The 27480-nt window shown below is 49.1% G+C and overlaps 1 protein-coding gene across 2 annotated transcripts; it reads left to right on the top strand.

Moving 5' to 3' along the window:
* The first annotated feature begins 7770 nt into the window (after positions 1-7770).
* On the top strand, positions 7771-26868 carry LOC104314399 (tumor necrosis factor alpha-induced protein 2). Of its 2 annotated transcripts, none has more exons than XM_069783391.1 (12): positions 7771-7861; positions 14842-15193; positions 17167-17794; positions 19429-19543; positions 20794-20919; positions 21761-21861; positions 21951-22049; positions 22219-22342; positions 23262-23384; positions 24281-24436; positions 25550-25671; positions 26087-26868. In XM_069783391.1, the coding sequence occupies exons 2-12, from the start codon at positions 14854-14856 to the stop codon at positions 26226-26228; spliced, it is 2076 nt and encodes a 691-aa protein (XP_069639492.1). In that variant the 5' UTR covers positions 7771-7861; positions 14842-14853; the 3' UTR covers positions 26229-26868. The 2 variants fall into 2 exon arrangements, with proteins under 2 accessions (XP_069639492.1, XP_069639493.1); XM_069783392.1 differs by lacking the exon at positions 7771-7861 and adding an exon at positions 8748-8990.
* The last annotated feature ends 612 nt before the right edge of the window (positions 26869-27480 follow it).

Raw genomic sequence — 27480 nt, 5'->3', positions numbered from 1 at the left:
TTTCCCCCACCAGTACTTTCCACCATGCAGTAATGGGGAATTTATGGGCAGCCTTTCCTGCTGGGCAAAAAGAGATGCCCCAAGGCAGTGAGTCCTGGGGCAGGGAAAGTGCCTGGGCTGGAAGAAAACAACTGCAGTGAGAAGATGTCCTGATTAGTCCATCCAGGTCTAAATATGATGCTGCTACCATCATGAGGGCCAGCTGGGATTTGGTTCCATCCAGTGACCTTTGAGATCTGTGTTTCATTCCCTAATCTAAAATTAGGCCTCTCACCCGCTGTACACAAACTGTGTGCCAGCCCGAGCACAGACATCGGTGTCTGGGGAGGACCCACGAACTGAACACTGGTGAGGACGAGCATGCCCCGGTCCCAGCTTTTAAACACGGTTGAGCATATTTCTCCCGCAGCCGTGGGCAGCAGGTATTCGAGCAGCTCTGCCAACATGGCTGAAGCAGCTCTGGCTGCTGCAGGGTGGTTTTGGCAGTGCCAGGGTTCAGCTGGCAAGTTTTGTTTTGCGGCAGCTGTTGAGGATCACTCGACTTACAGGCAGCCCAGTGCAAGCGTTGGTCTCGAGCTTGGTTTTGTATTCAAGACCTGACGCTGCAGAGAAGGCACGTCAGGACCAGGAGATGGCCAACCCAGCCCTGCGCTGTGCAGCACAGCTGGGCTATCACATCTGGGAGCACCAAGCCACATCACAGAAAGCATGGCTGTCCGATGCTGCCCAGGATGTGGCTTCTCGCACCATTTCTTGTAGCTTAACTGGTGAGGCAGGTCCCATTTGCCTTCCCTCAGCCCCTGGCTGTGCCGACCTCTGAGGGCATCCGAGTCAAAAGTGGCCCCATCTTCGTGACTCCTTTTTAATGCAGGAGCACTGTGAGAAAAACAGCATGCACCTTGCAAGCACACACACAGATGCTTGTCTGGCTTTACAGAGAGCTGGTCCTTGTGTGTTCATGCTGCCCCCCCCCCCCCCGAGGGGCATTAGGAAGCTAGAAACAGAGAAGCAGTGTTATATAAAGAAGCAAGAGTAAGCTGGGGAAAATAAAGAAGAACCGTGGGGTAGTAAGTGCTGGAGTACTTTAAAAATAGGGTGATAAAAATGATGGTGCTTTTCTGTGAGAGGATCTCTGAGGCTTCTCTGAAGCCGCAGTGTTTCCCAAAATAGCTGTGGTACAGGCAGATGTGACCCTCCCCAATTGCCCCAGCCCAGAGCTCTTGCAGATCTGCTCCGAGCGCCTCGTTCAGCCCCATCCCAGACCCGAGCCCGGTGCTGCGACCCCACAACATGCCCTCTGTTTCCCAATGGGAGTGGGATGGCAGGAAGCCATCCACTGGAGTGAGATGTGATGAGACTACCGGACTTCCACACCGGAAAAAGCACTTCCAGTTTCCTTCAGGTGAAGAAGAAAAAGCTACACCCTTCCCTTAGCTCCTGTCACTCCTCCCCAAGTCACCGTGTGGCAGATGTTGAGGATGCCTGTCTGTCTGCAAGCAGCTCCAAACACAGGGACAGTATCGCTACCTCCATTTCATGGGGGAGGGCCAATTGTCCCAGGCTATGAAGCCTCTTGGCCAAAGGTCCAGGCATAGCAAACTGGGAATGTCCGGCTGCCAGGGCTGTCAGGACAAGGGGACCTCATTTCCAGCACATGATGTCTCCTGCCCGCTGTGAACATGTCAGGGACAGCTGGGCCCAGCCAGAAACCTCTGATATGGACCCCTCCTCCAGTCTCCATGTCAGGGGGAGGCTGGCAGAGCAACCTCAAAAATGCACACCTCCCTCGCACAAATATCAGGGGGAGGGTGCCAAAGAGGCTGCAGAGACGGATGCCTCCTCCACCAGAAATATCATGGCAAAGGTGTCATCAACCTCAGCTATGGACCACTCCTCAAGCAGAAATATCGGGGTGGGGATGCAGACCACGCTTGCATACAAGTCCTTCCTTTGACAAAGATTTAGGACATTCCTGTCAGATTTGAATTCCTGGTTCATTACTCAGACATGTAGGATTTTTGATGCCAGTAGAAACCAAAAATCAAGAAAGCTCTGTATGGTTAGTTTGATGCAGATGTGGCTGGAGAGGGCAAAACCATCACTATGTGAGGTTTGTACTGCTGGTAACAAAGTTCTCAAAAGGGGTTCACACTTTTGAAGCTGCGGGTCAAACATCCAACACCAACCTCCCTCGAACAGACCTGGGTAAAAACATGCATATTCACCATTTGGGGAGGAAGAGAAGGAAGCCAGAACTTTGAGAGAAGGATGAAGATACACTGCTGCAGCGGTTGTTGCTGCTGAACATGGTTGGTGAAGGTCATCCTGCTTGGCTTTCGCATCTAGATTCAGCAAAGCCTGAGCAAATCAATCTGCTCAGCACAAGGGCAGGCTTTTGTCTGCGGCAACAGGGTCCACGTTGGAAAATGGATTTTGCAGGAGGAAGGGAAATTTTTGGATCTGAGAACACCAGTTTGGGTGAGTCCAGTACTTAAAAAATATTCCATATTGTTTAGCATTTAGGTGTTGCTTTTGACCAGTAAGATATTAGTAGAATTGGCCGGCTTGATGGTTCCCTTTAACTTCAGACTGAGCTATCACAGATGAGGGAAGAGTCTGCTCCTCACCTACCACAAAACATAACCTGCACAAGGAGTTCTTTAGACAAGGCCATGAGTAGCCTTCAAAGACAGCAGAAATCTGTCCCTTGGTGTGTTTCTGTGACCATTTTGAAAGCCAAGGGATGTTGTACTTCAAACCATATAACTTAACGCATGTCTACAGACAAAGAATTCATTGCAAATGCATAATTATCAAGGGTTGTGGGGCACAAATGAACACAAAGTTGGGCCAGGGAAGTAGTTCATGAAATAAGAGAAAAAAATGAGAGGTTATATCCTGTCATCTCACAGGAGGTGTCTCAGACTGGCTAGAAACAATAGTCCTATCAGCCTGAAAGGTTTCAGACTTGTGTCCCAGGAGGTACTCTCCACTAACCTGTTGAAGCCGGGCCCTAGGACATACAGAATTCCAGTTAGCTGCAACCTAGGAGGTCCATTGGCACATAGAGAAACCACAAGAGGAAGCAAAACTTCATCCTAGTGATTTTGGATATTTTCAGAAGGAGAAGTCCTGGGTCCTCCATCTTTGCTCACCACTACTTATTTATGTCTTTTACATGAAGCAGTCATCAACAGTCATGGGAAATTTCCCCACAGTGGTTAGTACTGTGTGACATAATCTGCATGGTGAACTTGGGTCCCCTCACCTCCCATTTCCCATGCTCTGTTCCTGCTGCTCACACCTACCCTGTTCCTGTGCTATAAAGCCAATATTTGGGTATATCATCACAGCTCTTCTGAGCCTGGTACCTGATGGAGAAAAAGAGCTCTTGTTTCCATTACTTGCAGTCATCATGAATACTGGAGAGGAAGACAACTCAATCAATCACAAGTAACATATTTTGGTGAGCACATCATTGAAGCACTCCTTTCAAGACCCGAGTGGTCTGAGTTAAAATACACAACACTCTTGAGAGCTGGATCCATCTCGTCTAGACCTCACAGCAGTTACCAGCTGCTTTGCCTCAGCTGCTGAGCAGTGACAGTGCCTTTTTAGCCAGCACGTTCCTCCACTGACCTGCCACGTCCCTCCACTCAGGGAGAGGAGCTGGGGCCCCTCACAACCTAGCTGCCATTGCTCTGGCCTGCAGATCTGAGTCAGTCTTCAGAAATCAAATTTTCAGCCCTTTCACTGACCCCAAACTTTATAAGCTTCTGGAGAGAGACAGATAAATGTGGCTGGTGTGATCTCTCAGTCTTTTATCCTACAGATTAATGAGGACCCCAAATTCTCCTCTGTTACCCCTGTTTGCACATGTCACCTCTTCTATCAAAATATCCCACAGTGAGCAGAAATAAAAGGGGTATTTTGTGCACAAGAGCAGTGAAGCAACCAGCTATGAGCAGCTCAGGGCACAGCAGACGCAGTTCCCATGCTCCTTCATGTGCCTCCCCCAGCACTGCAGGCAGGTCAGCCACCATGGTGGCATCCTGCCCCATCCACCTCCCCAAGCTGCTGCACACCCCATCTGCCATGGAAAAGCTGCTGGACATTACCTGACCCTGGTTTTCCAGTCCAGCCCCACACTGAGAGCATTTTTTGACTCTCAAGCTCTACTTCAGGCAGCTCTACTTGAGCTTGTGTGCCCCAGCTGCTCCAGGAGATGGTCCCCAAATCCCCAGCAGAAGGTGACAGGGTGATGCCTACTCACCTAGAGGGCTGCTACCAGTCACCTGCACCCAGACCTGCTGCTTTTCTAGCACTGAAACATGCACAGCTGGAATTACTTAGGACAAATGAGTTAAACTCATGGAAAATCTCACAGGAAAACTAATAGTTCCCCTGTTTGGTAACAAAGGTGAGTAAAACAAGCTTGAACAAAAATCTCAAATACCATTCAATGAATAAGCATATTGAATTAATGGATTCCAGGAAGAAAACCTCTACCCTTGTAACAATCTGCTTCTTGACACGCCTTTAGCTGGCAGTGAAGGATAACAGCTCTTCGGCAAGCTGAAAGAAGAAATTAAAACTTTACTTCAAAAATAATCTCCTTATCAACACCTCTTGTTTATAGTCTCTTCATTTTTACAGGCAAGACAAATCTTTCATTGTCTAGTGCAAAGGATTCACAACTTTTTTTTAGTAGAGACACGTCCCTTTTATAGGCTCGTGCTCAGCTAAATTTGGATATTAGGACTGCTAGTGAGAAAGTCTTCAATGCTCAGTATAAAAGAGGTAAACGATCCCATGTAAGTTTGCTGATCAAATTTAAGGAAGCATCTGCAAAATTAAGTAACAAATCTCTGAAGTACATCTTGCTTTTAAGTGTAGGTTGCAGCTGAGAAATATATCATGTATATTATGGAAGTTAAGTGTAAAACCCCAGATTTCTCAAAATCACAGACTTAAGATAGCTTCTTAGATAGCATAAACTATAAACGCAGAATATCAGTGTAGCTCTATGCAATACATTCTAAGTAGTTACAGAGCACGGAAGAATTCCCATGCAGCACTAGAAGATGTGCAGCCTGGTATAACTTGGTTAGCCACTACCCAATATTATGTAAGTAAATACAAGATGCCTGTCTCAGTAATCAGACTACATAGCCAAGCAATGGTGTGCTGGTCTACCAGCAGGAGGTCAAAGAGCAGTGATAGGTTTGTTTGGGGTAAATAAGGTCACTAGAAGGATGACACCTAAGCTCTAGGTTTTTAATTTAAGACCCAGTTACAAGATGCTTCTTGTTGCCCTGTCTGCTGGCAGGATTGCCCTGACCCCACTGAAGTTAACTTACAGTAGCTAAAGATAAGGCCCAGCAACAGATCACACTACATGAATCTGCTTTGGATCCCACATAAATCATTCTGTACAGACAGTTATCCAAGAAAACAACCAAGGATGCCTGCAGATTTGCAGCTACGTTTGCTAACACCAGCTGAGCATCAGAATCCCTTGGGCTTTCCCACATCACTTGCTGCAGGAGTCTCCCACAGCCAGGGTCTCCTGTGTTAAGCTGGGGATGAGGCGTCAGTGTCATAAAACAGTAGCACTACTGCTGAGCCAAATGCAAAGACCCCCTGAATATTTAAAGAGAGGTTTCACTGGGTCTGAGACACGTGTCACTGAGCCACTTCCCGCTGCAGATTCACAGCACACCTGGGGACAGACACCCCTGCGTCCTGCAGAGATCACGTACCTGAGGAGAGGACGGGAGAAGCGAACCAGCCCCGGGCCCTCCTTGCATCCAGAACAGCATCGTCTGCTTTCAGCCAGCCACAAACGCTGCCTGCCCGGCCATGCCCAGAGCTACCTGTGTATGTAACTCCCAGGCCACACCAGCCTCCCCAGTGCCTCCCAGGAACCATGTCCCTTTGCCTTCTGCACAAAAGGGTCATTGGATGCAGTGTCAAGCTCGCCTCCAGCTGCACCATGCTGCCCCAAAACCGTCTGTAACTGCAGATGGCAAACCTTTCCTCTCCCCTTCACATTGCTGTTGGAGGAGGCAATGGAGCACAGCGAAAGTTACTGCACTTCAGGGCCAAATCTCACACCCTTTCCTGTTTCCAATGATTTTCAGACTGATGTGGCATCCAGCATTTCTGTCCCATGACGATGGCTGTTCCTGGCTACCAGTTGTCAGGCAGCAAGGGGACCCAACCCCGAGGCAGTCCCGGAGGGGGACCCTCCGCCCAGCTCAGCCACAGGCTGGCCTGAGGTCAATCAGTGTTTTCCAGAGACCAGAGATCACGGGCTTGCCCATTAGGGTGGCCCCTCCATTAGGGTGGCCCCTCCGCTTCTGCTTCCTGTTTTGGCAGACATTGCTGGGGGGGTGGTGGGGGGGTGTTCCCTGCTACCATGATCTTTTGGAGAGGAGAGTCCCAGAGACGAAAGCAGCAGCCCCGGCAGGCAGGATGCCTGCCGAAAGGCACAAACTGGGAGAAGCATCTGCTCTCCAGCACCGTGCCCGCTCAGCCAGGTGCCTCCTTCCAGCAGAAACATTGGCCCCAGATCACGTCTGCTGCAGGGGGATGCCCCCATGCTGGGCCTGCATAGCCCCCCTGAAAGTTGTGCAGCCACAGAGGCGCTGAGGATGGGCATCAGCAGCACCATGAAAGCTCATGGTTCACACTCAGCTTTAAGTCTCTGGACCATATTTTTGCATTTTGCTTTAGACCACAGCTATCACATATAAAACAGAAATCATCCCAGCCACAGTAACCAGGCACTGGGACCTGCTGCTTGCCCCTCTCTCTGCCCCACAGCAGCTTCCCAGGAAAGGAGAGAGGAGGTATGCTCTGCAGGACCACAATATTTTGATTTTCTGCCTCCAGGGCAGCTGCTTCAGCCCAAATCTCACCCAGATGGGTGCAGATGATGCTCCATGTTGAGGCTATCTAAGCGAGGGACAGCACAGCCCTGACAGCCTTCACAGACCCTCTGCAAGGCCCCCCACACCCGTTGCTGTCACCCCGGCATCCCCTGGCTGTCCTCCAGCCTTCCCCTGCCGTGGCAGCGCGGACGCTTCCCCAGTGTAAGGGGCTCACCACACCTCCACGACCAGGGATGCAGGTGCCTAGGAAATCACGGACAGAAATCAGGAAGACAAATGTCCCTTCTGCAAGTGGAAGATACAGGTTCAGAGGCTTTGGGGTGAGGAAGGGAGCCTGTGTCTCCCCGTCCCGAGGCAGGGACTCAACCCGCTGTACTGAAGGTGCTTGATGAAATCAGTGGCTCCTGGGATCGAGCCCTGCTCTGGGGAAGGCGCTTCGCCTTGGGCACAACGCAGCACCCCGAGACGGCCGGCCGTGCTTTCGGGCACGCACCTCACCCCTGCCAGCCCGCCCGTGGCAGCACCCCGCTCGGGGAGCAGAGCTTTTGGGGGCACCTGCCCCATCCCTAACGGTGCCTTTCCAAGCCTGCAATGGGACACATCACACATACGACCCGCCCCGCGGCAGCGAGGCCTGGGTGCCGCCGTGCCCCATCCACCGCTCCGTCAGGGCACGGCGCGGGGGCTCAGCTCCCCGGCAGGGGCAGAAGCCCCCACCGCCGGGGCCAGCCGTCGGCGGGGACTTCTCCTCCCCCGTCGGAGGGGATTTCTCGCTTCCCTTTGGCTCGAGCCCATTTGGGGAGGGGAGGCGCAGCCGGAGTTTCCCCAGCCAGCGGGCTCCCTACGTGGCCGGGTCTCCGCCTCCGCGCCCTCCCCTTATAGCCGGGCTGCCCCGGGGCTCCGCAGCCAGCGCCGCCCGCCGCCGCCCCGCCAGCCCGCCCGGGACCCGCCGCCGCCGCCGCAGAGTAAGTCCTTCGTGCCGCCCGGCCGTGCTGCGGACCTCGGGCCTTTCCCCTTCCTTCCCCGTAGGGCCGGCGTCTCTCCCGCTTCTCCCTCCCGGCTCACTTGTTGCAAGGCTAGCGAGCGCCAAGGCTCCCCGTTGGGTCCGGGAGAGGGGAGGAAGGAATAAGTGGAAGGTGCTAAAGGATGGATTCGCGGACAAAGCGACAGATTTCAGCCCCCACCTTGTCACTGCCGGAATAGAGAATAAATCGGGCTGCTGCGAGAAGGACAGCAGCTCCAGACACATCCCCGGGGCGAGAATATGTCTGGCAATTGCATTGACAGCTGCGTCCGATTTCTGTCGCTCATCCCCCAAATTTCAGGGCACGGACACAGGCTGCGAGCAGTGATTCCTGTTGCTGTCCCCCCGACCCCCCCCAACCCCTTCCCCAAAAGCTGGACGTAGGTCTTGGGCACCGAAGCATCCTAAACCCAGATCAGGCCCTGGGATCCAGGTTCAGCGTGGCACTTCCCACTCCCTCCTCTTTGTTCGGAAGGAAGTGGTTTTCTCCCAAATCACAGGAAAATAATTGGGTTATGATTCACTCAGCCCGATGGCACTGGAAAAACACCATTTCAGTGCCTGGATCCTGGATGGTCCCAGGCAGCCCCTGTGCCCTGCACCCTGCCAGGGTCGCTGCACTGAGCTGGCACATTTCTGCATTGCCATGCTCACCATTTTGCGACTATTTTTTTTCCTAGTCAGGCAAGTCCCACTGCCCCTAGGACCTGCCTTTTCCCAGAGCACTGAAGTGCCTGTCAAAATTCCCTCCCATCCTTGGGCAGCCGCCCCACATCCACTGCAGGCACAAAGTGAAGGGTTCAACCTCAGGGTTAGGATCCTCAGTGTGTTTAAAGTAGGATTTCTTCTTGAGGCTGCTGCAAAGTAAGGAAGAGCCTTTCTGTGACTGGAACATATGGCTGATCTAGAAGCCGTGGTCCCTCGCCATCATACCCAAGTTCAAAGCAGAAAACCTGAAGAAACAGTCATTCTCCAAGGCATTCAACCGCCTGCCCCTGCCAAGGGACTTTGAGGCTTGCCAGTTCCGATAGAGGCGATTGAACGGGAGCAGAGAGCTTTGGAAAACTCAAGTTTGGGTTTGCTTCAGTCACCCTCTCTGTAAAAAGAGGCCTGGAAAGCCAAAGAGTCTGAAAGTGCTGGCAGAGGCAAGCGCTCCAGGAACTCTGGGTCTGGCTCCCAGGGATTTTGTGTATCTTCTCAGTCACTGTTAGCTCTAGCAGTGAACTTTGCAAATTCTGGGCCTGAATGCAGGATTTCGATTTGGGAATAGTAATATGAAAACAAAATCCTAGATGGCAGCAGCTGGTTTCTCTTTCAGCAGCAGCAGTTTAAAATTATACTGCCCAGATTTGAGTGAGAAGAAAAAGGAGCCTATTACACTGCATTTTCTCTGTTCTTTCCCAATAACAATATCTATGTGTAATTTTCTCTTCTCTTTCGCTATTTGAAAAATTCTAACAACAGGAGGCACTGGTTTACAGACCGTTTTCAGTTGTGCTTCAGTAATTTAGGGAAACCAAATTCTCATTTTAAAATGACCGAGGCACTGAGTAATCTTATCTACGCAGTTCCCCAGCCAGGTGGTAACATGGTTTAATGCTGGTTTAAAGCATCTCGCACCAGGTGACATGCCTGGGGATCCTCTGCCTGGTCTGCCACTGCCATTCCTCTAGGTCCCTTGGGTCCCCCATCACCCCCAGCCCCATGGGGGTGCCTGGCACTGCTAAAGCACGTGGATCAAGTCCCCCAGGGAGGCTCTGCTCCTGCCTTGACTTCTTTGCTGGAGACATAGGTTTTGTTTCCCCTCAGCTTTTGACCCCATTAGGAGCAGAGCTTGGCCGCCATCAGGGTGGTGTTGGACCACAGGGGTGTCCCGTAGGGGTCCCCAGACAGGAGCATGGATTTGAGCAGCACAGTAAAATTTCAAGGTGGGGCTGTTGGTGGCCCAGCTCATCTGTGGACTGTGATTTCCCAGGCAGAGCCAAGTGGGAGCCCCCAGCTTCATGGTGTCTCCATTCAGTACCCAATCCAGCTAAAGAGAATTGATAGGAAAAAACCCACCTCCTAGGAGGGCTTCCCAACTTGCAAAGATTGGGACTGGCACCTCTGTAGACTCTTTGCTTTGATTTATTAGCAGCTTATTTAGGTGTCACTGCATAGTCTGAGGTACACTAAACTCAGACTGGCTGCACTGCTTTGCCACTTCAAAAGATGGTTTGACCAGGTGCAATTTTCTCAGGTGGGCAGAGGTGACCCCACTTCCATGGGAAGCAGGTGGGGGGAGAAAAGGCTGATGCAATTGCAGAGAACAAACTTTGCTAAATAACTCTGGATTTCTGAGAGGCTGTGGGAGTGGGGGGGTTTTCCACTAAAACGAGATAAATCCCTGTGACCTAGGATGTCAGCAGGCTGGAGAGGACTGAAAATCCAAACAAATGCTTGTTAATACTGGCAGCAGCTCAGGAAAAAGCAGTCAAGAAAAAGAACAGCAAAAAAATTCAGAATAAGGGTAATCAATAAATCTCTTCCCCTGAGCGCTGTCTGGCACACTATGAGCTGCCCCTTACAAATGAGCTTACTCCTAAGTGTGCAGTTGGAAAGCCATTTCCTTCAAGGAGAAAAAGGAGAAAACAGGAAGCCACCATGCCCAGAGTCCGAGTTGTGTCCTGTGTCGTGGCTCTGCTCCAGGCGTTTCCCTTGCCTTTGCTGCCCACCCTGGAAAAGCTCCAGCCTGGGCGTACACGCCGTGATCGGCACCATGCGGAGAGTTCGCTGGGTCCCTCTCTGGCGTGCCGGCAGCCAACAGCACCGCTGTCCTAGTGGTACAGGGCCTTGTGTAGGGTAGCAGAGGATGCTATGCGAGCTGTGCTGCTCTTCTGGTTGGAAACCATAAGCTGAATATACTACGTCAAAAATAATTGGAGCTAAAGACTCCCCTGGCTCAAACTATAGTGCCACAAAATAATAATGAGGATGGTGATGATGATGATAACAGTAAATTAACAGTAAATTAGTAATAATAGGGACTTGGGATCTATGTCAAGTCTTGACCTTAAATCATTACATTTCCCAAGATTTGAATTTTAGCTCTGTGCCTGGGAAATTATTCAGCATTTCCCAAAGCGTTAACTGCTAAAATAATTAGAAGCCTGCTGGAGTTTTAACAAGCTTTGATTTGTGAGCAGAACACAGGCATACAGGAGCAGCCCATGGCCATCCGAGCCAAAGTCGAGCTCCTGGCATGTCCTGTCTGCCACAGCGGGCAGGAGCGGGTGCTGGGGAAGGCACAAGGAGCAGTGCTGGCACAGCATCTCCCGCCCGTGGCCTCCAGCCATAACCAGTGCCATCTCTTTTTAGCTGAGTGTTTCTTGTAGAAAGTGGGGGGGGGTTCTATAAGAAAGTTTCTTATAAGAATTTTCTTATAGGCGTTTGTTACAGTAAGTGGTTGGTCATCTAATGATAAGAGATGGAGGAGGAGGTTTTGGTACTACTTGTCATAAGTGTCCGAGGCTGCATTTCAAGGTAGAACTGGGAGCTGGAGTTTAATGGTATTTGCTGCTGCAGATACAAACATATGCAAACCAGCAGTGGCAAACTGATGAATGCTGGGCGAACGTTCAAGCTGGCCAAATGTGAGTGAGCATGGTAGCTATTGCACTGACAGCCTTACTCAGATGTTTAACTCCTTCACTGTTTATTAGCTCAAGATGAAAAAGCACACCCTAACATGCCAATATTGCCAACAGTTCACATGCTGCTGATGTGCAGCCCCTGGGCAAAAATGCTGGAGCTGATATTATCTTTCTTCTAATTCGGCTCTGGGACTTCTTTAGGCAGGTCAGGGCATAGGGACGCGCTGCAGACGATGGCTCGGTGCGCTCTGCAGAGGGACCACTGCAGGGGCTCACGCAGGCTGCAGCCCCCGGCAGCACATGCCCAGCTACCTGCTTCGCTCCTGGGCACCGCCAGCCCCTGCGCTTGGCCCTTTCAGAGCATTACCAGGACAAAGTTCTGCCAGATGTTAAAAACTAGGCTTTTAACCAGCTTAGTCTTTCCCTTACAGACTCTTCTATGTGTAGTGTCATTTCAATGGTTTTCAAAGATACATGACATTCATCTTAGTGTTGAAGAAGAAGCAAAACCATTTTGAAATCCACCTTTCTGGCTGTCATTCATCAAAACAAAAGACTCTGAATGTCATCTTTAGCTATAAGAAAGGGAGAGGTACTTTCTTTGTTTAGAAACCAAAAAAAAAGGAACAATAAATGCTTTGTTTGGAATAATAGGAGAGAGAAGAAGGACTCGGCTGAGTCTGTGCTTGAATAAACAGGAAGGAAGGGATTTGGCAGAATGACTCTAAACACAGCATTGTATTGGGAAATGCAGGCTAGGAAAATAGCCCTACAAAAATTAGGAAAGTCCCAAAGCTTCTAGAGAATGCCTGTTACCATGATTTGATTTTTTTTTTTTTTTTTGGTAATGGAAAAGTAACAAAAAGGAGCTCATTTCCACCGTTTTTAGGATTCTAGTGGGGCATCCTGACTAGAGTAGCCAGAGTGAACCGCGGGGGGTTCTCCTCCCTCCCTGCCCAGTAAATGTGCTAGGGGAAGAAGTGGGTGAAGAAGTAGCTTGAGCCATGACTCACTGCCGCTGGGCAGCTCTGGTGCTCCAGCCCCCTTCGCTCGCCCATGCAACCGACCCCACAGCCCTGGGGGACAAGGGCTCTGCTCAGCAGGCACCCAACGCAGCCACCCAACGCAGCCACCCAGCGCAGCGACCCAGCGCAGTGACCCAACGCCTCTGGCAGCCACCACCATCCCACTCAGCCATAGAAGCACCTTAGGTTTACCTTTGTGCTTTGTCCCAGGTCACAGACCACCAGTGTGGCTGAGAGCCAGCCAGACTGTGCACACACACACACCCCTTTCTCTCCTTCCCAAATGAGTTTTCATCTTTATTGTGTTTTAGAAGCAATAGAATTACTAATCCTGAACATGACCTGGCAGCCGAAGCACGGAGAAGGAAAGCTTTCAGCCGTGTCAGGCTGTAACTGCTCCACCTGGCTGCTACCACTAACCTGATGCGTCAGAACTCTCCAAGCTGCCGGGAGCCAGCAGGAGCAATCACAATTAAAACGAAAACCACAGTCTTCCAACCAGTTTGCCCGGAAATAAGTATCACAGTTTGTATCAGCATGATGCGTATCAGCAGTATAAATTTAACGAGGGTATTTGAAGATCACGCCATTGTGGCCTTATAACTGAAGCCAAATTCTTCCTTTATTTAAAGCCTAATTCCTCTGCCCTTACGCAGTACAAGTAAGCCAAAACTTGCCCAACTTCTTTATACAGAAGTGCTCTGGTCTCCCAGAAAGTCACTTAAAAAAACGGTGTTGTTAGAACAAAGATTGGAAACTACGAGTCACTTTATTTACAATAATTACACAGTTATAATCATTTATATAAATGAATAGAATTATGCAAATAAATCTATAGCAATATATTAAATGATACATGTACATAAATAATTCTAAATATAAATTCTAAGAAGACGTTGTTACAATAACAGATTTCTATCGTTAATTATTTGTAGCGCAGGAGTGTTGGTGGTAGAGCAGGACTCTGGCAAGACAATGTCTGTTTAAACAAGGCTAAACCACCCTGATCCTCACGCCTCGTTCCTGTTTCCCCCTCAGCCAGGCGAGGACGGCTCTGGACATGCAGCAGCCCTGGTCACTAGCACCAGTTTAATTTAGCAGCCCTGGGAAAAGTCCAATCTGGTTAGTGCCTGCTCTCAGAACCTTACCCCCGCCACCCCCCCCATTTCACTAGCATTTCTTTCTGCACAAGCCACGGCCCACATTTCAACATGAACAGATGGGACAACAATTCCTCCCAGGTATTTGAAAACACCCAAGTCACACTGAAGTTGCAACAAGCTGCGCTGAAGTTGCCTTGTCTTGGGATGCCGTAGTCACCCTGGGACCCTTTTGAAAATGAGATTACGTAGACTTTGAGTGGGTTTGAAGGGTCTGAATGCATCCCTGAGTTTGCATCTGCCACCGTAGGGATGGAGGCAGCATGTAGAGCATTGAAGCCATGCTTCTGACTGGGATTTTGGGGCCTAAAATGATAAGCCTCATGATGCTCATATCAGGAGATACTGCTGTGCTTCCCACATTCCCATCCTTTCAACCATGTTTTTCACATCCCTAATGTTTTTGAACTCTCAGCCACCTTCTTTTGGAGCTCTCCTCAATAAAGCTAGGGATTTTATTACTGACTTAAATGGGGACACAGTTAAACCAGCAGGACTTTTGCTCAGCAAAGACTGATGCATACCTGGCTTGGTAGGCTCATCTCATTTTCATGCTGTAATTGCAGACTCATTGTGCAATAAGCTAAATGGATGCTTCCACAAACAGATCTGCAGCCAAATGAGCAGAGATCAGCAAAATCAGGCCCCGAGGAAGGTGGGAATTGATCCTGATGCCATATAAAAGTATGGGAGTTTGCTTTGAATAGCCACAGGACGCTTGTCCCACATCATTCGTGTGCAGCATCCATGCTCACGTCCGTACTCCCACAGCATCCCGTGGGAGACCCCCGCTCTCCTGTATCCAGACAAGCTCAAGGTCTCCAATCAGGCCATCTGAATCACCCTTAAAATCACTCATCAATTTTCTCTAAGTTATTTATTAGACCAGAGAGCTGCTTCCGTCCTCTCAGTTACCTGAGGTGACGTTGCTCAGGAGCAATCCTGCAGAGCTGTCCTTATACCAGACTTGTGTAGCGCTCCCCACACAGGGACAACTCATTCCAGCATTTGGTTTTTTTAGTGGGAATACACCTTGCCACATTGTGCCGTGGTAGTTTTTATGCAAACTGTTATAATCTGACCAGTTCTTTCTGAAATTTACAGGCTAGAAGGAAAATGATGAAATTGTTACCTTTTTTCCAAAGTGGTCCTATTGGAATACGCAATGGATCAGAGGGTTGCATTGGTGCAAACAGGCAGCTTGAAAACCCTTCGACATCAGTAGCTGAGCAAGGCCCTGCCTGTCCTGAACCTTCTGGAGACGAGATCTGGTCCAGGGACCAGGAGAAGATGAGTGAAAGGCCAGAGGCAGCCTGCAGACCCTCACGTGCATCTTCCATCACGAGCAATGGGAGCTGCACCTCTGCTGGGGACAGCCCTGAAAAGGGGAAGAAAGGAATAAAGGGAATCTTTACAAATGCACTTAAGAAAATGAAAAAGATCAAGCCACCCAGTGGTAAGTGCTCCTCCATCCTCCTTGCACCACCTCATAGGCCATAGTTTCCTCTAGAGGGGCTGCACGAGGTGGAGAATTGTCCCCTTGAGAAACAAGGGCACCCACAGACTGAAGTGACTTGGCCAAGGAGCCTGAGGAAACATGGGTTGAGGGAGACATGACCTCAAGTCCTAGTCCTTTGGTACCAAGGGCACACTCCTCAAGAAACTGCCAGTTTGCAGGTTTTCTGTCCAAAACGAAACTTATTTCTACCTCTCATGGGGGCACAGAGATCTGTGGGTAGGTGAGAAACCAAAGCTTACCTCTCTGCTCTGTTCTTCCATGAAACTACCACCCTGTGAAATCTCCTCTTCCCCCAGGGACAGCAGTAAGCAGCACGTGTAGGTCTTTCCCGGGGCTGATATATAAACATACAGCTCCTCCAGTCATGGGCACTGTCCCTGCAGGGTGCTTAGAGAGGTAGAAAAATATCTGCTCAGTGAAACCCAGAACTGGAGATGGAAGTGTCCTTTGGCACTTCCAAGGCTCACTTGCCACCTCAGGTGACACATCTTGTTACCTGATTCATAAACTTAGCAAGCTGTACCTTAAAATAAGTTCATTATTTAGTCCTACCTTCTTTACTGGGGCCTCTTCCAAAGTCTCACTGTTTTAGTACAAATTATTTCATTCCCAGGCAAGCCTTTACCTGGCTAGTTGGCATCTCTTTCTCCATGTGCCAAATGTTTTCCCTGACTGGTGGTTTTCCTTCTCGGCCTTGAATTTGCTCAGCTAAATGAACTGAGTCTGCTGAAAACAGGCCCTTTGTGCCTTTGTTCTGACTGCCACATTTCCCCATTCCCAATGTCTTGTTTTGAAATAAAGCAACCAGAATTGCAGAAAATATTCCAGATGAGATACCATTGATGCCTGGTACATTATGTTACTATTCTCCTATCTTAGCTGGACAGTCCTCACTGGATACATCCTGGGGTCATATCTGACATTTTCACCATCATCTCACAGTAATGATTTACTAATTCTCCAGGCATCTCTCTTCTTCCTCCATCTCAGGCTGATTCACATCCAGCTTGCAGCAGAAAATCCTATTTGTTACTAAGTAACCTTTGTTCTATTGAATTTGTATCTTATACTTTGTGCTATTGAATTTCAGCCCATTTACTATTCAAGTTATCCCGTTGTTCCTGTATCACACACCAAGCCCTCAGTTTCGATAACGTCTCTGAACTTTGTGTAATCAGCAGATGCCAATAGGGCACTCCCGGCTTTCGTGCCACAGTCTCCAAGGAGAATATGAAGTAAGATGAGTTTCATGAATAATGTAAGCTTTCTCCACCCAGGGTTCTCCATACAAACCTTACACACCTAACAAAACTTATTCTGAGGTATAACTTCTCCAGTTTAACTAATAATTTCCCAGATTGCACCATATCGAGTAGTTCAGATAAAATAGTTCAATTGTATTTATCTTGTCTGCTAAATAAGTCCTCCAAAAATATTTCGCAGGTCAGATTGTGCCAACCTATTTCTGGAACACCCATGTGGTATTTCCTCTAGCACATCTTATTTAGCTACATCTTTCCATCTACACTTTTTCTAAAGCCGTGCTTCTGACTTGAGGTCATATTAATGTGAAGGGGGATAATAAATACATAAATAGATAGATAGATAAATAAAACTCCAGAAATCTAAATTTAGGGGAAAAAATACAGGTAGCTCATGAATAGCTGTCCATATGTAACACATTGGTGATGGGTATTTAGATTTCCATTTCCCCACTTAGAGGCAAGCTAGAAATAACCTGATATTTAAATAAACAGAAGAATTTTCTATATGGCAAAGGAGCCTAAGACCTAACACTATAGAATTATAAACATTTTTTTTAAAAAGTATTCCAGAGCCGTCATTTTTTAAAAAAACAGAAATTCAAATCTTCACTACTGGGTAAAGAAAGGCTGTTCTTTTTTCACCAGTCAAACAAGTCATGGAACTCCTTGAAGAGCAAAAGCTTTGTGATGCTGCTCAGCATCTGATTGTCCTGGAGAAAAGCCTGTCTAGCAAAAGTGAGGAGGGACTGAACAACAGCCAGCAAGACGTTGAGTCCGTCTACGAAGTTCTGAAGCACAAAGTCTTCAGCATCTTGAAAGACTCCATACTGCTAGCAAAAACAAACCCAGAACTGCTGCAGCAGGCTGTAGAGGTACTGAAAGAGCAGGAGAAAGAAGATCAGAACTACACGTCAGAGAATCCACCTGACCAAAACATGCAATTTAGACCTAGAAAATGGAAAGACCTTTGGATGGCTACAGTAAAGGAGTCAGTAGAGACTCGAATGAAGGACACAAGCCATACTTCTAGAACTGAGAACCTCTCCACAGTTGGCCAGAACCTCCTGCACATGGGAAAGACAATGAAAGAAGATTTGACAGTAATTGTAAAGTACATTAAACAGCTTTATCCCCCTGAGTTTAATGTGTTCAGCACATATGCAGAACTCTACCACAATTATTTTGCATCCCAGGCAAAGAAAAATGCTGAGTCTCATCTGGAAGACAAGGATATTTACCTTCTCCTCTCATGGGTGCACAACATATATCCAAAGTAAGTGAGACTTTTACACATGTTTACCCCTGGTGATCAGCACAGGTTCACTGACTGCAAAACCAGGCATTTGCTTGATTTGTGGATCAGTATCACTGTGATGCAGTCTGGCACCTGGCTAGGTTTTGGTGTCACTGGCATCGTGCTGATGGCCAGGACAGTTGGAAGGGACGCACTCAAGGATGCTAGTCTGTAAACCATGGGCTAACCCCACCATTCAGGCTTCTGGGCAACAGATATACACACAGATGTTTAGGGCTCCACTTCTGGCATAAATTGGACAGGTTCATTGCCCTGATCTCTATTCCAGTTGCAGACCTGAACTAATTCTTGGAAAATTTGGGAATTTCAGCCCTCTGGACCAGACAGCAGCCAATAAATAGAACAACCTGAGATACAATTATCCTGGGCATGGAGGGTGTTGCTTAGGTGTTACCCACAGCCTATGCTCTCCTCCCAGTTAGGCAACCAAAGGGTGCATCCCTGTGAGAGGACATCATCAGCCAAGGGTCACCCTTCATCCTCACAAGCCCAGTATGTTATAGAACTGAAAATACTCCTTGTTGTGGCTTATAGTACTGGATGGAGAATTGAGAGCTCTCATTTCTTAGGTGAAAACCAGTAAATACACCAGCAGTGTTTCTTCTGTTGTTCTAAAGCCATTCAACCTTCACCTCCACTTTTTCCTTCTCATGTTTCACTGGCGGAGCATAATGAGTCAGTGTTGATGCTGGAAGTTCTCCAGCACCAGCGCTGTGCTCTAGGTCAGGATATTCAGGCCTGAACCAGCGTGTGTTTGGAAATCAGTAGCTGTGAGGAGCACGGCTCAGCCACAGCAGCGCAGCCTGGTACTGGGGACGGTGTTGGCCACGGCAGCGGCTGCTTTGCAGTGTGTTCCCAGAGGCCACGTCCAGGTGTCTGCTGAGGGACCACCGTCTCCATAGCTGGCAGTGAAGGGAGCAACGAGGAGGGGGAGGGTTGCACAACAGCCTGGCCCCAGCTTCCAGTGTCATATCAGAAACAGCCCATGTGTGGGAAGCACGGCGGTGTACCCATGTGGAGCTGGGTGATGTGCAAACATGGGGCTCAGGCAATGTTCGGGGTTATTCTCTGCAGCTCCAGAAGGAGAGGCTGCTTCCAAATCAGCCCCCCCAAACCAAGTGCTGGCCTGAGCCACCCACAGCTGGCAGGTCCCTTCCCTCAAAGCTGCTCAGGAGCACCTGGCTCAGCCAGCATGCGGTGGGGACGTGACAGCAGGATATGAAACCACCCACCCCATTCCCAATTAGCCACAAAATGCCAGCTTTTCATCTGACCACCTCTATAGATGGAGAGAGGTCGTGTCCTGGGGCTAGATGCTTCAGGTCCCCCATCCCCACCAGAGCTCAGTGGCCGGTGCTCAGGAGCTCGGCAGAACATGACTGCATTCCCCAGCGTTGCTTGGGCTCCCACCCTTACAGGTCTCACCCCTGGCACAGATTCAACTCCTCCAAGTCCTGCCTGGACTAAGGACAATGTACATTTCCATCTGTTTTTTCACTGATGGCCTCAAAAAGCGTCAGTGATTTTCATCAACAGCTGTCTTGCATTACACTGCCCTTGGAAAATGTGATTGTTTGGCTTTTTCATTCCAGAGATATGAGAAAAGATCGTGTTTTAGCCGAGGAGTTGGAAAAAGTTAAGCTTGGAAGCCTTTTGCCATCAAGTCTGAGCAAAGAGCTTGAAAAGAAATACCTTGACAGTGAAGAGGTGAGAATCTGTTCAGTCCCCCCTCTTCCCTTTACTACTCCCATATGACCCCTCGGAGGAGCTCTGACTTGTCCTGCACACGTAACTTCTCACCTGTGAGCCACACACCCTTCCAGAGACAAGCAAAAGCAAGAATGCTATTGTTTCTTTTGGGGGGACAGGTCGGCTTGCTGCTAGATGGGACTTGCAGAGCGAACTTGATAGCCCTGTGAGCCATCAGAAAAGAACTGCTCTGTTCTCGCAAACCTTGTGGTAGGAAGGTGGGGAAAAATCCAACAACAAATCTTTATGGGTAATTTTCCGGTTATCTGTTAAATCCCCAGAGGGATTTATGCTCCCTGTCGCAGATGATGGATTCAGAATTACTTCTGGTCTCTGCAGCAGTGCCAGACCTTGGGTGAGCGCAAAGTATACAGGTCTGGTCTCTGTTTCTTTGATGGAGAATTGCCTGTTCTGCAGAACATAACAGTTGCTCTGGTTTTTGGATCACACTTGCCTTAATGGAAACAAGAAGCAACTTTTACAGTACTCCCAGATCTTAGGGCTTTTGGCATTTGGGGCTGGAATTCCTGGAAAATGAGAAGACAAGTTCCAGATTTAGCTGTAGCCTGTGATGATTTGCGTATGGGAAGCGGTGGGTGTGAGGGCTGCAAGGCGCATGAACAAGGCACCTGGAGATCAGAAATATATGCCAGCCACAGTACAGACCATTTCCAAAGCCTTGCTGCACAGCGTGCACACAAGAGGGGTTGGGGCAGAGAAAACCTGAGAACATTTTGTTTCACTTCCCAATGTTCGTAAGATGTCAGAAGGGCTCATGAAAAGTGATTGCAAAACCAGGCCCAGAGGGTAGCACTGAGTGTGACACACAGGCAATGCGTGGCTGGGGGAATTTGGGCTCCGGCACGCGTAGCTGCCTGTAACCTTCTTATCCACCGCTCCCCTCCCCTGCCCTCCAGACCACCACTGACATGGTGAGGTGGCGGGCAGGGACGTGGATCTTGGTCTTCATTCCTACCCTGAAATATTCAACTCACTATTGCATAGGTGGATATTGTGAGGGGGTTGTCCTTGCTGCCGTGAAGTGGTGGGAAAGGCATCTCGTGACAAAGAGCCTTAATTTCTCAGCCAGGGCCAAGGAAAAAGTCTGCTGAGCCAGACAAATGGTGGGTGGGCGAGTAAAACCTGCATACGGCAGGAGCCACTACATCCACTTTGTGGTAAATGCTGTTGTTCTTCCTTCCCTAAAGGCTACTATCAAAAATTCACTGAGCAAATGTTTAGATAAAGAAATTCAAAGATGGAAAGAAGACAAAGAACCGGAGAAACTAAATGGACATTTTCAGAGTGAACTACTAGCAATATTTGTTATCCAGGTAATACAGATATATATGAAAAATAAACAATTGCATCCTGCACATATTTAGGCTTTGAGAGCAACTATGGCCAATGCAGGAAAGCAAAACGCCAAGTCGCTTGTGTAGGGCAGTAGTAGAGGTAGGTGGTACAGGGGAGCGCATACCTATGGTCTGGCACGGTCCTGGTCTACCACGTGCTGGAAACAAACTCCTCTATAAGCAAAACAAGCAGGAAAGCTGCCTTGTTTTCTCCCTGTGCAGTCTCTTCTGCACCCCCAGCCGACACCAAGCCACTAGGTGCTGGGTAATGTAACAGCAGAGAGACCAGAGACAGGTTTAGCCGAGCGAGGAAGCCGCACGGTGCTGTTGCCTTGCTTGCTCCCAGGGAGACTGTCACGGGCAGAGCACTCCAAGTGCTCACACCCTTTCCCCACGCTCAACGCTCTCCCTCCTCTGACTGTAGAGGATTAGTAGAGTTTATTATTAAAAAATAAACCTTGCATATATTGAGATTGTTGTCCTTAAATTGTTTTTTTTTTAAAGCAATCATATGACATTCAGCAAAAAAAGCAAAAAAAAACCCAGGTGTCATTTTCCCCATTTTCTCAGCTATTTTATAGCCTTTCTTTAATGCTTCTTTCTTCTTTACTTCTGTCCCCATTTGAAGATGGGGTTCAAAATTGGCTTGAACCCACCAAACAAGTATAGCTGCTCTGCACGGTCCCTGGCTCGGTCGCAGCGGGGGAGGCAGGAGAGCTGGGTGCAGTTACCGCAGTTAAAGATCTGTAGCCTTTCTAACCAGCAAACCTGGCCTTTTTGGAGCAGGCGACATTTAAAGTTGATCTTGTTTGTTTGTTAGAGTATCTACAGTGGCCAGAAGCGAGCCAAGGACATCAGCGCGGCAGTGGGCGAGGAGCTGTCGGATCGCCTGTCGAAGGAGCTGCCTGCCTTCCTGAAAAGGTGCGGTAGGGCAGCGTCGGGCAGCGGGGCTGGCAGGGCCACCCAGGGCACGCACTCATCCGCCTCTCCTCTTCCCATCTCCCCTCCAGCTACAAGGATGCTTTTGAAGACTTTAAGGAGAAAAGCAAGAAGCACAGATACTACAAGGCTATACTGATTGCAAATATTAACAATTGCTGGAATTTTAGGTAAGGGTCCAAAAGAAAAGGCTTTGCTCCTTCCTCTGCAGGCAAAGGACAATAGTGTGGCAGAGGGGAGGTACTCCGGAGTGGGCAGAGGAAGGTTTGGAGACCTCTGAATTTCTCTCCCTCTCTTTTGAGGACAGATTATTCTGACCTTGCTGATATTTCCCTGCAGAGACTACGCAGAGAAAAACATGGCAGAAGCGGACTACAATAAAGCCAGTATCCTCAGCACTCTGGGCGACATTGAAAACAGCGGCTTTGATGTGCTGCTTCAACAGCTGTTTGCCCAGCTGAAGGTACCCTACCCATGACCCACACCCTCCTGCCCTATGGCTCAGCCTGTGCCAGTGCTGGGCATGTTCTCCTGCCGTGCTATCGGCTGCCCAAATCTCTGATTGAAATGCAGCAAAATTCAGAAGGGCATCGCTGCCAGAAAACTCAGGCTCACCTCTCCTTGAGCTGCTCCTCGAGCCTGCAGGCAAAATGGGCGCAGCTACATAGGCGTTACTGCGCAGATGAACGTAGAATGTGCTGATCACATCTAAGATAACTGCTGCAGGAGGGAGAGTCTCAACCTGCAAGAGTTTACGCTCCAAACTGTAGGAAGCAATCACAAATGACATGAACTGCGATTACGCAGCTTTTGGCTTCTTCATAAAGGTGGCCTGAAAGGCACTTTTGGTTTCTTTCTTTTTTTTTTCTTTTTTTTTTTAATATATAACACAAGCCTTTTAAGTTAAGGAAGTGTGGTGGAGGAGAAGGCATAGGAGTCAGGAACGTTCAGCCACAATCTCTCCTGCTTTCTCTGTAGGGCCTTTTGGAAGGCATGACAGAGCAGGGGTGCTTTTTTTATTTTCATATTTATTTACTGTGGCCAAGAAAACTTGTGATTGAAGATGTCTCATAAGGATTCATGTTTTTCCCTGATGGTTCCATAATTCTCTAATCAGACAAGATGGTATGGACAAAACATTAACAATGTGGAAATAAAAAAAGCATCTCCAATATGAGCCTCTCAAGCCCTCAGTTGTCTTCATCATGAGAAACCCAGTACAGCCCCCTCCTCCCCTGTCTCTGTAAGTCATCGTCACATGTCCCTGCACAGGACTGCACACCACACTGTCGCTATGTAGGATACTGTACATATAGAAATGCTAAATATACATGTGCATAGAATTCGTTTTGAGGGAACTAAGCAGATTTCCCTTTTTTCAGCCAATTTATAAGAAGTTTACAGAAAATAAGTGGGACTCCAGCAATGAAATTATGAATGAGATCATTAAAACCACCAGCAAACACATTTCAGACTTCCGGACCCTAAAGGACCCTTTCTACCATGTAAGTCCAAGAGAAATATTGGAGGGATTATGGGATGCCAAGGCTGCATTTTCAGCACTGATCCTCTGCGACTCGAGTTGCCTTGACCCGTATTAAGCTGGTGAGCTGGCCTGGCATCGGAGAGCCCTTTCAGGCAGGATTTCCATCAGCATGCAGTTTACTTAGATTAGCCAAATAAATCTCACTCTTCTCCAACAGAAGCAAACTCCTGTAGCTCTGCTGCAGTGTTTGCAGAGAAAACCAGCCCTTCTGTAGAGAAAATGCTTTAGGGACTACCAAAAATACGGCTTTATTTATGTATGGGTTTGGTTTAGCAAACCTGAAGCACAGATGCAATTGCATGGTTCTGACTCATGGCTCCTTTGATTGCCCTAAGGACTGGAGGAGATGGATGCAGCTGGGACAAATCCCAGATAACTGAGCCACAACCACATTTTCAGTAGTGCTGGAGTATATATCAGACATCATTATATAAAAAAATCTTTGATTTCCTGCCTTTGTCTTTTTAGTAGATGAAACAAAATTATGATGTTTTGTGTATTAGAGAAAGGAACAGGAGGAGCAGCATGAATTCCTGTTTCTCTGGAGTACTGTTACTTCTCTAACACGCAGAGATCTTTTCTATGCTTTAAACTCTTCCCAGAAGGAAACAACACTTGGAAATTCCCACACTTCATTAGTCTGAGTACAAAGAAATTCCTGGCATCTAGGATGTCCCGTAACCAGTTGTGGGGAGGTTGGCAGCTAGCGCCATTCCCGATGTGTGATCGGCAGCAGGCATTTGGTGGGGCACATCTTAGAGCACCCAAGATGTTTTTGTTCTCCATCCACACACATGGCTTGTTTTGTCCCCAAGCAAAAGACAGATGGATGACCCCCCCTCTCCTTCCCAACAGGCTATCATGGAGAAGATCCATGCCCGTTTGGTTAAAGAGTACATCGTGAGGCTGCTGAAGAGGAAAGTCAGCCTGAAAACTCCAGCACAACAGCAAAACCTGGCCCAACACATCTCCAAGAACGCTGCTGACCTGGAAGCCTTCTGCACCAGCAATGTACGTGAGTGCTCGCTGCGTCCGCAAGAGCATGGGGCATGGGCACACTGGAAAACAGGAAAATAAATTTTATGGGGCCTCTTGTTAAACTTTCTAATTCAGCTTAATTTCCTGGAAGGCAGGACCTTAGACAGAAAGAGGTCTCCAAGTGCCTGTGGGCAGGAAGGTTCCCCTGCCACCAGCCTGCCCTCCCCCGGATGGAGAGAGATTATTTCATCCTCTGTCCCATGGACAGCAGTTGCCTTTTGAAGATTTAGCTAAACACTGCACTGCTCTGGTTTCAGTACAGCTTGTGTGGAGTCTAGGTTTTGACTTTTCCCTCTCGCACTTGATTTCCCTCACTCTGCTGCTTTTAGGTCAGGCAGGGGCTGGCATGGGCAGTGCTGGGTCCCTGGGACACAAGAGTTTCCTCCACAAAAGGCATGGCTGAAAGACCCCTCTCTGTCCTCTGAGAACACCTTCCTCCTTTCACGCCTCTAAATTTGCCTGCAAAAAAGCTAAGCCAAGCCCTGTCCTCCACCATCCCATGTACATCTGACTGGAGAAGGAACAAGCCTGAGCATCACTCGGCGTGGGCAGGAGGTCAGCCAGCTGGTGCCTTGGGACATCCAATGACCAGAAAACAGGTCCAGTTGGGGTTTTTACCTGAGTGGGCAGGGAGAGGATTTTGGCAATGCCTGGAGATGCTAAAGGCAGGGTTGTGTGCAGAGCTGGGGCAGAGCAGCACGTGGCAGTGCGTTACCTTGCCCATCAGACCTCACACACACACCGGGCAGCATAGAAACCCAACGAAAGGAAAACGTGATTGAGGGAGGAGCAGAGAGAGTTTGTTGAAGTGGATGCGGAAACCTCAGTCTTGTGGCAAACCCTACACCACTTGCGTAAGAGGATTAAAAACCACCACAAAACTAATCCAATTTCTCCAAGGCTGGTCCAGGCTAGAAATGTCACTGAAAACAGTGAGGCACCTCAGATCGCTGCCATGTCCTTCTCCATCACCAGGAAACAGCCTCAGGAGCTGGCTTGGCAGCACCCCTGGTGAAACACAACTCCTGGGCTGGGTGGAGGTTTGCACCTCCACAATGCCCTGCTGACCGCTTTCTCTTCTGGCAGGGCTCTCAAGCAACGTGGCTGAATTCAGTGCTCCCCAAACTGGCTGAAATAATCCGACTTCAGGATTTAGGTGCTATTAAAATTGAAGTTGCAACACTCGCCACGACATACCCAGATATCCGGTAAGAGGCGCTGAAACAGATTTGCAAATACAAATGGAATTTTAGCTGAGCCAGGAAACAGTCAGATATGAGTATAGGTGAGGTTCATATAGCCTGAGTCTATAAAAACAGGTGGGGGCTGCCCACCAGGCTGTGGCAATCCCAGTGCCATTGGACAACAAAATAAGATATTAAAAAAAGCCTATTTATATATTCCAAATTCTGGTCTGGTTTTCTCCTTTTTCTTGGAGATTCCCTACCCTACCCCAAGCCTCCTGGGATGGTGCTGGGTCCCATGTAGGATGGCCAGATGCCGACCTGGCATCTGCCAGGGACCTCAGTGCCATGGCGGGGTGGGGGCCGTATCCTGGCGCAAGGGACCAGGCACGCGGTAATCTGCAGGAGGAGATAACACCTGCCCATTTTTCTTCCACAGCAAAAGGCACCTGGAAGCATTCCTGTACATCAAAGCCAATTTGTCACGCAGTGAACTCAAAAGCATCCTGGGCTACTTGGCAGACAGCACAGCATCCACGCCACCCGGGGCCCCACTCTTCTCCAACATAAATGTGTCCTAGGCCAAGCCACCCCTTGGCATCCACCTTGTGCCAGACTGTGGGCTAAGCCCGGGATGGAGACCATCCTCTGGAGTGATGCACAGTGCACGCTACCACCTTTTCCTACGGAAAACACTTTGTCCTAACCTGGTGCTCAGCATCTTTACAGGAATCACTGTCCTCCATGCACAGCTGGGAAAAGGGGGCACCCGTGGGTGGAGCAGTGCTTGCAAGGAGCAGGGCTGCTCCTCACAGCAGTCACAGACTCCTTCCAAGGTCTCCTAGGTGCCACCACATTCTCTGCCTGGACACTGCCCTGGTGCACTGACCTCCATCTACCTCACAGGGTGCCACGAAGGCCACGTCACTGACTCCCCAGCTAGCTCAGACTGAGCACGTACCTCCTATGTAGCTTTTTGTCTTCTAAGGAAACAGAGGGAAACAAAAAACGAAGCCAAAATTTAGAGATGTTGGAGAAGTCCCATGTGAGCGTGCTTGCACCCCATCGGCCTTCCTCTGAGCCAGGCAGGGGTGGCTGCATTAGGCTGATGGGAGAGGCACCAGGTTTGGGGTGAGGAGGAGCTCTTGCTCAGCCACGGCAGGACTCCCGCTGTCCCCCTGCGCTGCAGCATCCCCAGATCTGGGGCTTGGAGTGGCCTCGGCTGCAGTCCAGGGGCATCGAGGTTTCCGAACCGGCCCCGGAGAGCCCTGGCTGTGCCCACAGCAGCAGTCCAGCCAGGGCAGCGAGTGCTTCCTTCACCTCTGTGAGGTGGGAGCGCCCGACCCCCCGGCAGCCACCAGCCGCTCTGCAGTGACCCCGTCCAGTGCATCTGCACTGGGGTGGCAGCCCGCTAACAGAGGGTTAGGAGCAAGCTGCCTATTGGAATGGATCATGTGGGGTAAGCCCCAGCGTCTAGTAAAGCACTTTGATGTTGCTTAAGCCTTCGCTATTGAGGCAATGACTTTTCCAGACCCCATTAAAGTCATAGGCTTTGGATGGGTGGTGGAACTGGTCTCAAATGCCATTAAAATGTATTGAGCACCCTGTGTGCGTCACCATTTTCTTGCTCACTCTTTCCCCTCTTGCTGTGAGGTAGATATGATGTGAAAACACAAATGGGTCTGTTGTGAAACTATGTTTTGTTTTTACAGCCCAGTTTTTTGGGAAGCAAAACACTTGCCAAAACAACGTGTTCAGTTGAAGACCTTTCCCTTCTGTTTTTCTCTGTTTCAACTTTAGTATCAGGCTGTAGAAAGTCAGTTCGGAAGGGAG

The sequence above is a fragment of the Haliaeetus albicilla genome, chromosome 5, assembly GCF_947461875.1.
Source record: "Haliaeetus albicilla chromosome 5, bHalAlb1.1, whole genome shotgun sequence".
Lineage (NCBI taxonomy): Eukaryota > Metazoa > Chordata > Aves > Accipitriformes > Accipitridae > Haliaeetus > Haliaeetus albicilla.
This window is presented reverse-complemented; position numbering and strand designations above follow the sequence as displayed.

Coding starts and splice junctions, on each gene's coding strand:
- LOC104314399 (XM_069783391.1), top strand. CDS start 14,854: ATGATGAAATTGTTACCTTTTTTCCAAAGTGGTCCTATTGGAATACGC. Junction 19,544..20,793: donor AATACCTTGACAGTGAAGAG/GTGAGAATCTGT, acceptor CCTTCCCTAAAG/GCTACTATCAAAAATTCACT. Junction 25,672..26,086: donor ACGACATACCCAGATATCCG/GTAAGAGGCGCT, acceptor TTTCTTCCACAG/CAAAAGGCACCTGGAAGCAT.